The sequence below is a fragment of the Accipiter gentilis genome, chromosome 3 (genome assembly GCF_929443795.1).
Source record: "Accipiter gentilis chromosome 3, bAccGen1.1, whole genome shotgun sequence".
NCBI classification, from domain to species: domain Eukaryota; kingdom Metazoa; phylum Chordata; class Aves; order Accipitriformes; family Accipitridae; genus Astur; species Astur gentilis.
The window spans coordinates 45,723,033-45,736,297 of NC_064882.1; the positions used below are offsets into that span (position 1 = coordinate 45,723,033).

Below are 13,265 nucleotides of genomic sequence, written 5' to 3' on the forward strand. Positions count from 1 at the left end.
GAAACTGTTTCTGATGGAAACAAAACCAAATTGGTCTTATGCTTTAAGGGGAAATGAAACAGTGAAGAAAACTTTATTGAACTTGTTTTTTAAGTTTTGCTGTATTCCCTTCTTAGCAGCAGAAGCTGTTCAAACTGATGGTGCAGCCAGTTCGTATTTGGTATTTTCCATTTTTTGAACTGATTTGATATGGAGAGTCTTTGGACAAAACCTTTTCATAAAGCTTTGGCTTAGTTGCAATCCAAAACTGATCTGCTGGTGACAGACTTAAACTAATTATCACCAAAGGGTGGAGAGAAGAGGTTTTTAAAGCTGCTGCTGTGCCAAGGTATTCGGTGTTTGGAGAGCCTGGGGAATTACTGGGTGCTAAGGTGCTAATGCTGGATGGTGCCAGCATCCATATTACTTTTTAGGGAGGGAGAAATGAGTTTGCTTTCACTGCTAAACTACTTGGGGGGGGTCTGTTTAAAGAAGGAGGGGAAAAAAGCCACCACCCAGCCACTTGTGCTCAAGGAGAGCTGCAGAACAGCAGAAGGAAGCTGGCTGTGGGGTTTTTTGGTTTGTGCCTTGCTAATTCCTTTAGCCTTGTAGCTGGGGCAGCTCAAATTTGCTCCCTGCTCTTGCTGCTTATGGAGCATCCCCCGATTTCTGTGTGCTGCTGCCCTTTTAGTATTGTCATCCTTTCACCTTCGTTTTCCCTTTCCTGCAATAACTTGGTTTTATCCATGCTTCCTTTGCCTTGGGTTGAGTTTGGGGTGCTTGCTGTGCCTGCTTGTAAACAAGGTTTGTGGCTTTGATCATTGATCCTCCAGGTACCTCTGCAGGATTCTGTAATATTTTCAGCCTGGAAGGTCTGCGGGGCACAGCTTGGCCCCGTGCTGTAGCCAGGCAGCTTCTGGGTGCTGCTGTGAAAACCATCCCTTGATATTTATAAGGTCAAAGCAGCAAAGAAATGCAAAAGTGCAGAAATGCTGAGGTCAAAGGCATTAAAAGCCTTTCACTTGGGCATCTGTTCCTGGGCCGGTTTGGTCTTTAAGCGTCATTATTCTGTGAAAAATTATTATTTTTACTTCACGCTGTACAGAGCGTATTGTGTTTGCTCTCACCTGTGGTGTAGTGAGTGTTACCATATGGTTTGCCCAAAGTTGATTTTTTTAAATGCTTTTAGCAGTGGGTTAGCGCATGGTGCTTTTCTGCTGTATGTTTTTTAGCCAGGCAAAGTGCCAGCGTGTCTGTCATAGGCAAAACTGCTGGCTGGATCCTGGAGAATAAACCAAGCTCGAATTCCCTCTGAAGGGAGAGAGCTCAAGTCCTGCAGGTCGGATTTTTCATCGTAATGATCCCGTTTGGCAGCTACACTAGTGACCAGTTTTGGTAGGAAAATTGAATGGCTTCAGGAGCATCCCTTGGTACCCATAAGGAGAAGGGAGGTATAGTGCAACACCAGACCCACGCCCAGCCCCTGGAGCTGAGCATCACCGGCAGCTCCGCAATGCCGTCCTCTGCACAGGGACATCGACCACGGCCCCACAGACCTTCGGGACTCAGGCTGCAGGATACCTGTAGGGTATCTAAAAAAACCTCTATGTTTTGATAGAAGACCCTGAAGGTCTCCCTTGACAATTACCTACACTAGGTTGACCTACTCATGTATGGCTATTTAGCTGAATCTCAAAAAGGAGGAGCTGTCGCTTTGCAATTTATTTGTTCCTCTGTCACTTTGCAGTTTATTTGTTCCTCCATTATCCTTGTTCATTCAGTTGGTAAGATTTAGGTGTTCTTTTTCTTTTAGGGCAGGAATCACCAGGGATACGCTATGATACAGCCCAGATCCTGGCGAGCGTCCCAACCTCTGTTGCAATTCAGGTGGGGGCTGGAAGGGGTAAAGTGCAGCGGCTCTGTTTTTTTGTGAGGATGACTTGTTTCTTCGCATTAGGTTTCATAAAGCAAAGTGAAAGGAATTTGAGTCTCTTGCTCTTTATTTGCCTTATATACACCTTGGTGTTTGCACCATTGTGGTTCATTTTTCTAGCAGCCTCTCTCTGCCCCCATCTATAATTGACCTGTTTCATGCGTCACGGGGGAGGTTAGGATGCAACTTTTAGAAAGTAGAGTTATTCTTTCAGGTTAGCGTTATAGCTTAGAAAAGAAACGAGCATTTCAGGCAAAGCAAATCCCAACAGGTCTTCTCACTCCTTCTCCTCCATTATTTAGGCTTGCTTTAGGGTGATGTGCGGCCATACCTGCCGCAGCAGGATGCCGGCGGAGCACCGGCCTTTTCAGATGCAGCAGCTCACTCCCGGTGCTGTCCCAGAGGATTGTGGCAGATTGCAAACACGCTCGGCACAATCATACCATCCCAATTAGCATAATGATGCTGCCTAATTTATGCACAAATTGCCCTAATTTATGTGTGTCGATACATATGATTAAACCAAGCACAGGTGGAATGGGGTTCAGTCTCAACCCAACCGTGAAAGTGTAAAGCTGCGTCCACCCCAAAATGTGTAAAAGGTCCAAAATTTCTTCTCCGTGTTACTAAAATATGGAGCTTTGTGTTGTTTTGCCCCCACAGCTCTGGCAGCACGAGGGGGTGTGGGGCAGGAATAAACTCGCGGCAGGAGGTAAGAGAATAAAAGATTCCTGTGCTGAGATTTGCATGGATTAAAGGCAGCTTTAATTTTCCTTGATACACTTGGCTTTCAGGTGGATTACGCAGGCGGCGGGATTTGGGGCCATCTAGCCAACTAATACCTGCCTTACTTTTATTTTCATTATTTTAATAAGAGATGGAGGAGTTCTATAACTGTAAGCCACCTTTGCCACCCCCAGATTTTGAACATTTTTCTGTGTAATGTTTTATACCATTAACGTTCTTGATTAACAAACCTGCTGTCTTTGTCCGAAGTCCTACCTAGTGTGGCTGTTCCCAAAGCACTTTTTCAGCGGGGTTCTTCCAAAAGAGACCTCTTAGTTTGTGAACTTGTATTCATCATTTTTATAAAAGAAATGGTGTTGTGCTGTAAAATTTTTCCATAGTGAGCAAGATGATCCAGCACAGAAATGTGCAGCTTGAGTGAAGTTCTCGTTTTGGTTGCTGGCTAGCCCACCATGTCCACCAAAATATTCATTCCCATGACTTTAAGTATGCCTGTTTGCTACGGAGAGTGGCTGCAGAGGTGTAGCAGCCTCAATGGAGTGGGTAAAACAGGGTACCAGGCTGTGAATTGGGTTTGGGCTCTCCTACCAGTGTGGTCACTGACCTTCTGCGTGGACTACTCTGGGAGAGAAGAAACACCAAGGAATGGCACCATTCTCATGGTCCCGTCCATCTTTTTGTGGGTACTCTTTGCAGATGTAATTGCTTTTTTGGGGAAGGAACATCCTACAGTTCTTTATAAATCATGATGGGGCCCTGCTCTCAGTTGAGGTGTCTGGACACCCCTGAATTACTAGGAGCTGTTCACTCCCAAGCACGGAACTCATCATCCATAGCATTTTCCCATTTGATGATGGGAAGCCACCAGTCGAGTTGCAGTTTTGGGGCTCCCAAGCTCTGCGAGATAAGCTGCCTTTGTTATTCGTTGAGATATAAGCATGGTTGAACTCTCTTCTGGCATTAACTTGCACTCTGCCAGTTGAAGGACTGTCCCTTAAACCAGTCCATCTCCAGAGGATGGAGCCTGTGGGTGAGCTTGCAAGCACACAGCTCTTAATCTTTCCTTTGTTGGTTTAAAAAATATACAAACACAACCAATTTACCTGACATCTAACCAATAAAACTGTTTTGTCTTGTGAATCTAAAATATGAGAGCACAAGGTAGACCTTCTCCTTCACTTTGCTTGCAAGGTTTGCAAAGGAGTCTTTAATCTTTCAGCACAGCACAGTACTGGAAGACACTTGGCTGCTGAGTCCCGGGGTCTCTTTCATAACTGAGGCTCTGAAGCAGCTTTATGTTACAGCATTGTCCACAAATACTTGGATCAGGTCAGTGTTGAGTTTCCCAATGCTGCCGGACTTGGAAAATTGAATTTTGGCTGTAGAGAATGGAAGTTCCTTCCTATACCCAGTGTGCCTTCCTTAACTGTTGATGTGCTATAACAGTGTATACATTTACCTGGTTAAATTGCTTTCATCCAAACATACAACTAACACACACAAATAATAATTACAAATAGTAATCCTACTATTCCCGAGGACGGTGGGTTGCAGCCATGGCTTACCGCAGTCAGCTGACTGCACCAGATCCTCAGGATACCGCGTTTTTGAAGGATTATCTGGCAAGCGGATTACATTGCTGGCACGTTGGGGCACTGTGGGGTCAGGGCACGGCAGATGAGTGGAAAGGCTTGTGTGTGGCCAGGGCTAAATAAGCCGAATGTGGGACACGCCACCTCCTTTCAGTTCTGTTGTACGTTTGCTCTTTGGCAATCGTGTTTCCTCTACACGCAGGCCATATGACTAATTTCTAAGAACAGATGTGGATGTAAGATATTCTTGTGAGTATGTATAACATAAGATGTTTCTACTCTTACATACTCGAGTGACTTGAGTGCATGCCTGCACCCCGCTCCTTACCTGTTAAAAGGAACGAGGTTTATGAGTCACTGCAAGTCATGCATGCATCATGAATTACTCTCTTCTGCTGTTGCTGATCTGTTTTTACAGCCATCTAAGACACAGCCTGCTGTAAAACCCATTCAAATATGTTGTATTGACTTTTATAAGCTTTTATAGGCTCTTTTGTTTTCGTTCTGCCTTTGCATTTGCTTTTTTTCATTACCTCCCAGTGTACGTTTTTCCTTCAGCATGATGTTGGCCTCATCCTGGAAGGAGCCATGAGTGTCTACTGCATGTGTGTTTCTCCAGGCTTTGTAAAAACTCAGCTTCATTGCTGATTCCCTTTTAAGTCTCAGGTGATGCTGATAATGGCAGGGAAAGGGAGTCCTTCCTTCCAGCAGCCTTTCTGAAACTGGAGATGAATGCAAAGTCTTCCAGCTTTTCTTGCACTTAGCACTGTCCGAGGCTGCGTTTTGAATCTGGCAGCTTTGTGAATGAAGGATTAAATTGACCATGAAAATATTGACAGCACAGTTGCTCATGCCAGCTTCCTGAGTTGGTCCTGTAAAATTTACCCCTTTGTTTTAAATGCATATAGCTAACTGGAGGATGGAAGGATCTCATCCCCATTGCACAGGGAAAAGAGGACAGGCTGAAGGCTGGACTGCATTTCTGCAGACCCCAGACCCCTCTGCCTCAGGACAGCAGTGTCGCTGGGAGGTGTTGGGAAAAGCTGGATTGTAAGGAAGAAAATGCAAGTGGTACAGGGGGACCGGCAAGTTCAGCGCATCTGTGGGTTACTTGCTTTGAGCCAGAGACAAGAGAAAGCAGACGCCTCAGCCATTCTCCAGTTGCCTTAAAAAAGAAATAGCGGGAAAGTAACCCAGCTCTCCTCCTCCCTGCCAGATCCAATGTCTTTTTAATCTGCTCTCTCTCAACTTCTCTTAAAATGGAACTTGCTGGTTGCTGGTGGTCTGCTCGGGTTAAGCAGCAATTCTGGCAGACTTCAGAGCAGACGTGATCTCCAGGTCTCATTGCTTTGAAGATCCTGGTTCTATCACACTCGACTAAATCAGACGTTTTCTTCTCTGTGGAGGTAAAAATCAGCATTGTGCGCCCATCTGATTGAAGTGCTGAGACTTGTCTAATTGAACAAGTGCTCGAGTCAACACTTGAGTAGGATGAAAAGCAGCAAGGAGATCACCCGGGGATTATGTCTGAGCTCCACAGCTACTTGGCACTGACAAAGCAGATGGCTGGGTCGCATCCTGCCCAAGGCTGGGGAGAAAAGATGTCGACAGGAAAAAAATATTAACTTGGTTAAATATATTCAACTCTAAATCTAGAAGTGCCTCAGGTCTCTAATTTCTCACTCTATAGCATCAGCCCAGAAGCTGGGATTAGTGAAAAGAAGGGTTGGTTCTGCAAACTCCTGCAAGGAGCCTGCTGCTGCCTCAGAGATGATGTAGGTAAAACATTTTGGGAGGGAGAACAGAGATGGAGAAAGCGGGAGCGACTTGGCTTGTCGTGTAAAAGTGAGGATCAACCAGAACAGTCTCGACTTCGTGATTACACCACGAGCCCCTGCGGTGCGGCTTTGCGATGGAGCGAGGAACCCACATCCAAGAGCTGGTGGGGAGGCAAGCTGCTTTGTGCAGACACGTGAAAACATCACAAACATCACTGCAGGTCACCTGAACCACAGGGGCAAGCTTCAGCCCGTTCCCTTTTGGATTGCACTTGATCCTACAGCCAAAGTCTGTATCTAGAGACGTTTGGGCTTGGGGAAGTCCTCTGATGGCTGTTTCACTGGAACGTGGCCATCAGAAGTGCCAGTGACCACAGTGTGGCTTTCTGGCCCCTTCCCTTGGGGTGGGAATAAATGCACATACACAGAACTGCTTTTTCACATGCCCCAACCGCTTGCGCCTGGGTAAATACACACTCGGACCCCAAGGTGAATATGGTGCCTTCACTACGATAAAAATTATCTACTTCTTCTAGCTGTGGACCCTCCTAAGCTTTGCTTTACTTTTCCACAAACAGCATTGCACCTATGAAGTGAAGCTGTGAACATCAGAGTCTCCTTCTCATTTGTAACTGCAGCTGCTGACCTGTAATCACCTGCTGCTGCCTCTGCCCAAAAGCACTTTTAACCCTGGAGACTCCCACGATTTTGCCTTCTGTATTTAAAAGTTATTTTCATTTTTTCAAGTGTGTCTTTAGCTTGAGCAATAATGAAAAGCAGCATTTTGCATATAAGCAAAATAAAGCGGAATCACCTTGCTGGCAGCAGTAAAAATACTGTCTTCCAAAGATGTTGCTGAATTTTAACTCTTTGGTTTTAAAAGCTTTTTTTTTTGGTTTGTTTGCAGGGGGCACCACTGGAAGAACCTTTATGGGCTCCTAATGACATGCAGGTGGACGATTTGCTTATAATAATTAAGGTAGGAAGAAGTGTTGTTAATTTTAGCCTCTTGGCATTTGTCCTCTCTTTGAAATAAAATCGTGCTGGCCAGTGGCCAGCCAGTCATCACTCTATTTTAGGGTTCAGTACACAACGATGGCAGTATGGAGCAGCACACAGCCAAGACATTAACTTTTGTTAAAGTGTCCTTTTAAACACAGAGGGAAGGGAAGTCTTATTTAAGAACTACCTGGGAATGTAACTAAGTGGAAAAAATCTGACTTCCTCCCCCAAAGGATAATAAGGCCTCTGTTGGTGCAGAGTTGGAAGGGGCATGACTCTTATTTGAGAGCACTCAGCACAGGGATTTTTTTGTTCTGCTGAAACATAGTGGCTGAGTTGGAATTCAGGTTCTAACTTGCCATCTAAAAAAAAAACCAACAACCAAACCTAAAAATATATTTTACTAGTTTATTTTCATAATCTTGAGCTTCTGTGGAAAACTGGTCTATCTCCAAATGTGGCAAGAGAGTACTCAATTCTTGATTAATGAAATGGAGGAAAATCCCTGATGTTAAAAGCACTGAACTATTGGACAACCTTGGAAAACAAAACACAAATGTGTGCAGGGTTAAATATATTTGAGTGGTTTTTATGATATTTTAATGTCTAGATTCTTGTCTTGCTGGGTCGTTTCTGCCATGGCTGTTGTGCTTAGAAGCATCATCAGGGTGGTGCAATGGTCACTGCTGGTCTCTGCCTCCTGTTGCAATAGGAAAGAGGGTCTTCACCATAGTCACCATACAGACTCCTAAATGTGAGTTGACCTTTCCCCTTGCAGTCAAAAAAACCCAGGAGGGCTGGAGCAGAGAGCAAGCGATTTGCAATGCAAAAGCTGTCTTGAATTTACTCAGGCAAGAGAACCCTATGCCTTTCCAGGCTTTGCTCTACACACTCTCATAACATTTCAATTTACAAGCCTGAAGAGGTGGTAGAGCTGTCTATGAGTTCCCAAAAATATAACAAACCTCTGCAATGTGCAAATACCCTAAATATAGCAAAATTGGATGTTCTGCTTTGGAGCCCTGTGAGGTGTTTGGTGAGACCAACATCATGGCGAGGATTTTGTTCTTGCATTTATTCGGACTGTAAACGTGTAAGAAAGTATTATGGGTGAACGTGGAGTGTGTTACATCTATCATACTTTAACACAGGCTTTGCTTTATGTTGCAATTGGGGTTTACACTTCTTATTAACACGGGCAGAATTAGTGGTTTGGTTGGTGTTTAGTGTCGGATAGTTTACTGGCTGAGTAGTTGGAGGGAGAGGGGGAAATTCAAGCTGTAACAAGAGCAAATTCTTTTAATACAGGTTTACGGTTCTCAAATGTATTTCTACTTTTTGTTTGGCTTGCGATAAGATGCACTACTGTGGAATTTGCTTGGAGCAGGGATTTGCATGAATTATTGTTTCTTACAAAATGAACATCTGTGCAAGCCTTCTCCCTACGCTCCACGGTACCAGAGCACCCATTAGGAGAAGGATTTGTGTGCTTGGATGCAGTGGTCAGCAAAAGCCAAGTGCTTGGGGGAAGGGAAGATGGAGTAATAGAAACAAAGCTGCTGAAACCAAGGGGAAGACTCCTTCTGGTCTGTGCAACAGCGTCTGGATGCGTGTGTTTATTTTATGTGCTGACTTCTTTCCTTCTCATCCCAGCGCGATTTTTTAAAAAGCAACATCCTTCTGTTAGGAGAAACTTGGGACAATTATGCTTGGCCTCTTGCAGAGTGCAGTTTTGTATTTAGGAAGTATAATGTCATCAATCGCAGGAGCTGCTGATTGAAATAGTGTGGCCCAAAAATACGTAGAAGATGGGAGTAAACAATCATTATGGATGGTCTCTTGATTCTGCACTTAAAGCATTTCATTTGAAGGGTTTCACATTCTCGTAGAGAGATCTTTCTGTAAATGGCTAATTAAGCAAATTAGCTACAGTGTCATCAGTCTGTCTACAAAAAGCAAGAAGCTGATGTTTTGAAGAAACCTTCAAGCTGCAGACTCAAATTATCCAATATTTAAAATTACAATGTCTCACAGGAATAGGAAGAGCAATGAAAGAATCACTTGAAGTTTGGGTGTCTTAAAACCAGGTTTCGTGTAGAAAGGCAAGCTTTTTTATTTTACTCAAAATTCTACATGGATGCTAAACCTGTCATCCTCACTTAAAATTTTACTAAACCTGATAGTATTAAATAATTTGCTTCTAATTCTTTATTTTCTTTTTGTAGAGAGTAGAAAAGGTTAAGGTAAACATGTTGGGATGTTCATCTGAAATACTTCGTGTAATGTACTTTTTTTCTCAAAAATTGGCTTTAATAGGGGAAAATGAGGAGGAGAATTTCTTCATTTACTGAAATTAATCCCCATGACACAGAGCATCAGGTGCAGGTGTGAGCGATGAGACAGGTAGGGCATTAGTGGTCCCACCATTCGTGTGAATGGTCCTGGGTCAGGAAGAGCACCAGTGCATGTTGAAAGCAATAGGAACAAGGTGTATAATGTGACGGAGACATGGCATTGTGTTGAGCTGTATGTATTTGAGAATGCAAAATATTGCCAGATACACTGATTAATAATTGCCATCTGATGTGGATACCGTCCAGGCTGTGTGTGTGTCCTGGTTTTTTGAGTGTGTTACAGTTGTGCATATGGTTGGAGGTAAGTACAGGCTTACAGCAAGCTACTCAAAAGGGCAGAAAACCATCCAAGCGTGGAGGTGACAGTCATATCAGTACTGGTGCAGTGCCAAGCTGAGTGCCGTGTTGTGTTGAGTGAGTACTAAAACCACGTATCTTGTTTCAACAAAATCCATCCAAAGCTATTTGCTACCTTCAGACCATCCATATCCTTCCCTGTGCCTTTTCCAGCTGTGTTGCCAACATGTTTTGGGAGGTGGGAGCCAAGCGGACGTGCCCTGTGGATTTGCAGAAGGGCTTGACGTGTGGTTTTCTTCTCACTGGTTCCAGCAGTGCCGATCGCTGAGCTGATGTTTTCGGTGCTACCCACAATAACTGAAAGATCTTTCCTGCGAGATAAGAGTCAGTAATTGTGGTTGCCTCGTTCCTCTGGTATGCGTTCCCGTATTAACTTGAAATTTAATTTGTCATCAGCGTGCTGCTGCTGTGTGGCTCTGTCCCCTCCAGCTGTAGCCGCCAGCGTGGAGTCACGGGCTGCTGCAGCAGTCAGACCCTGCACCCTCTCTCTTAAGGATTGCTCTTCAAAAAAGTGCGACGGTGCCATAGCTTGATCTTCTCATTGAGTCCATGCAATTCTGAGCAAACTGCAGGAGAAGCGAAGAGGAGGTGACGGGTTAGGTCCCGTCTCAGTCCTGCACTGGTTCACCCTGGTGGCTTTTGCACTGGATGGTGTCCAAGCCAAGAAGTGCTTTTTCCCCTGCTTGGAAGATTTGCTCCTGTAGTTTCAGATGAAGCCACCAACAGCTGTGGTCCTTCTCAAACCTTTGAAATTGCTGTCAAATTTTGGTATTTGTTGGTGTGTAGGCTGACCCTTGGAGGGCTTTTTGGAAGCACAGAGGTTGCCCTGAGACCTGAAATCACAAATTACTGGTGCTCCTAAATTCCGTAGGTACTTCTCCCTGCCTCTTTCCTATGAAGCTTCAAACAGCTACATGGAATTCCTCGTCACTGATGTGAGCTGACCTGGCTTGCTGCATGCTAAAAATACCCTGGGATTTGTATGAACTGTTTCACAGACCATCAGGACTAAGCACACCCTTCCAGTGTTCGGCTGTTGAAGCTGACTGCAGGCTGGGGACATGAAGGAGACAACTGCTTACAGAAACCACACCGGGCAGCATGTTGGGACCTGCAACCCATACCTGGAGCTGCTGTGTATAAACACACACATCCACACTCCATCTTATTTCTGACAACTACCTCCCTGAATAGTAATTATTTTTTTTCTTCAGTAGCTTGTTCTGCAAGCAGGTTTCCTCTTGCAGGTGTTTAGGAAGACCTCATTTTTATGTTAATTTGGCATAACTATCAGTGCACAGACATCAACTGCTCTTGCGTCCTTCTGAGTTGTGTCATTTTTATTGAAATTCCGTCCTGAAAAACTGATTCGAGCAGCTGACATACCTGTCACCTGAGTCAAACGGAAAACTGCACCAAGTTGGTGGTTGCCTCAAAAATACGTTGCCAGGCCTTGTTTCTGCAGGGTGTAGCAACCACAGCTTTAGCTTTCAGGAGGGTTGCAGCTGCAGTCTGCAGCCTGGGTTCAGTTTTTAGTGGTGTTTGCTTGCTAAGTTTAAGGGCTTTCTCAACATCGTGTCTCCAGTGAGATCAAGCAGGGCTAATTATAGCTAAACAAAATTACTGCTGATACTGGTGGACCTCAGTCCATAGGAACGATTGTTTTCATGTTGATCGCTTCAAAAACATCTCTGCTTTGATTATATTTGGTCCCAAGAAAGGGTTGAGTTGATCCACATCTCTTTCAATAAAATTGATCCTTCAAACTGGGCAGGTAACATATTAGGGGATTGAAATGACTATTTTTACAGCTCAAAATGCATCTTTTTCTGAGCAAGTAATGCTTACTAGCTGCGGCCAAACCTGCGTTGCTCAGCTTGACCAATATTGCATAACAGATGTAAAGGCGAGTTCCTTGCCACTGGGGAGTTTATCTACTCCTGGCCAGAAAAATAAGAGATGACAAGTCGAGGAAGTGAAGACGCAGAAGGGATAACGTGCGGGCTCCTTCATCATCGCTGGGAGCCTGGAGATGCCCCTGAAGGACTGAGTGGCACGGGGACATCTTTGTTTTCAATCGGTGGTGCCTGTTCCTGATTTTTCTGGGCATCCTTCGTGCTGACATTACCTTTTCATCCCCCCATCCTCACCGTTTCAGGAGAGTGTATTAACGGAGAAGATCCCTGCTATCTGATGGTGGAAAACAAACAGAGAAGAGCAGATAAAAGGTCTTCAGCAACCCCGACTTCAGGTGGCAGTGGCCTCCCTGTAGCACAGGAGGCTTCCATCACTGGGTATACAGAGGTATTCAAAAACTTGGGTAGAACTGATGGCAAAAATGCCCAGTTAAGTAGGACAAGGAGAGGAAATCTAATGAGATGTGCTTTGGGTTTGTTGGTAAAGACACGAGTGCAGCTACTTTAGTGACATTTTTTTCATGGTACCAAATATGGAGGACACCGAAGCTGGAGGGGCCAGAGGAGAACATCTGGTCCAGCTGATATAAACCAAAAGCCATGAAATTATGGAATTGCACCCAATAGGTTTCTTGCCCCAAGACCTTACTGTGTGCTGTAAACCACCTCCAGGTTGCAGGCATACATTCGGTCAGCTGGGTGCAAGTCAGTGATGGGATTAGACAGGTCAGTGGTTACTAACACCATTAACTTCTCATATCGCCTTTTCCAGCACTCAGTTCTCATAATGTTATTTAGGTGTTTTTTAATCCAAATCCTTGAAGTTCCCTACTGAAAGCTAAAACAAATATATCAGTCCTATCAGATCTTTCCAAGAGCAAAGCATGGAAATCCCCTGTCCGCGGGCTGGCACCGTCACCGGTATTTTCCTCTCTCCCTTGACCAGTGACTTTTCCTTTAATATTGCTGTCTAAATCTTCTGTGGCTTATGCAGGGATTAAAAAGAAAGAAAAAAAAATTACATATGCTGTGGGAATTTGGCAAGCGACACGTGGACCTCTTGCAGTTCCAGTCGGTGGTTAGATGGATTTGTCATACTTATATTATACACGTGTATGGTCTACTTGCGGTGAGGAACCGCTGATGCTTGGTCAGGGACCTGTTCCCTTTTCACACAGAGTCATGCTGAGGGCAAGCAGATATTTGTTTGGGGTTTTTTTGGTTTTGGATGTACATAGGGGGTTAAGGCCGGCTGGAATAATTAATTATTCTCTGAGAGAGCAGAGTATTTGCAAATGCTGTGATGCCTTACCCATGATGGTCTAAGGTAGGTGCATTTTATGGGAAGTGATATCTAATAGGAGGTAAACTGCTGCAGTTGGGGAGACACAGACAAGCTTTTGATGCGTAAATCCTCCAGTTCTGAGACAAAATGCGTTATCGGTCTTACAAGCCCAGCCAGTTGCTCTGAGCTTCATCCAAATATAATAACACTTTGATTGAGAGAGAGGAAAGTTGGTACCCGCAGAGCCAAGGGATGTGCTCACTGGGGAAGGAGGTAAATTATTTCTTGGGGAATGTGGAAGGGTTATCTGGGGACCAAGGAG

General features: G+C 44.5%; 1 protein-coding gene across 6 annotated transcripts in view; it reads left to right on the forward strand.

The window, feature by feature from the left end:
* Positions 1-13,265, forward strand: part of PTPRA (protein tyrosine phosphatase receptor type A) — a 129,569-nt gene that overhangs the window by 52,658 nt on the left and 63,646 nt on the right. For all 6 annotated transcript variants that reach the window (XM_049791431.1, XM_049791412.1, XM_049791442.1 and 3 more), the window contains one exon: positions 6,937-7,008. Coding sequence is in view for 4 of the 6 variants with exons in the window: in XM_049791396.1 (XP_049647353.1) it covers positions 6,937-7,008 (72 nt within the window). In the remaining 2 variants the exon portion in view is untranslated. The remainder of the gene's footprint in view (positions 1-6,936; positions 7,009-13,265) is intronic.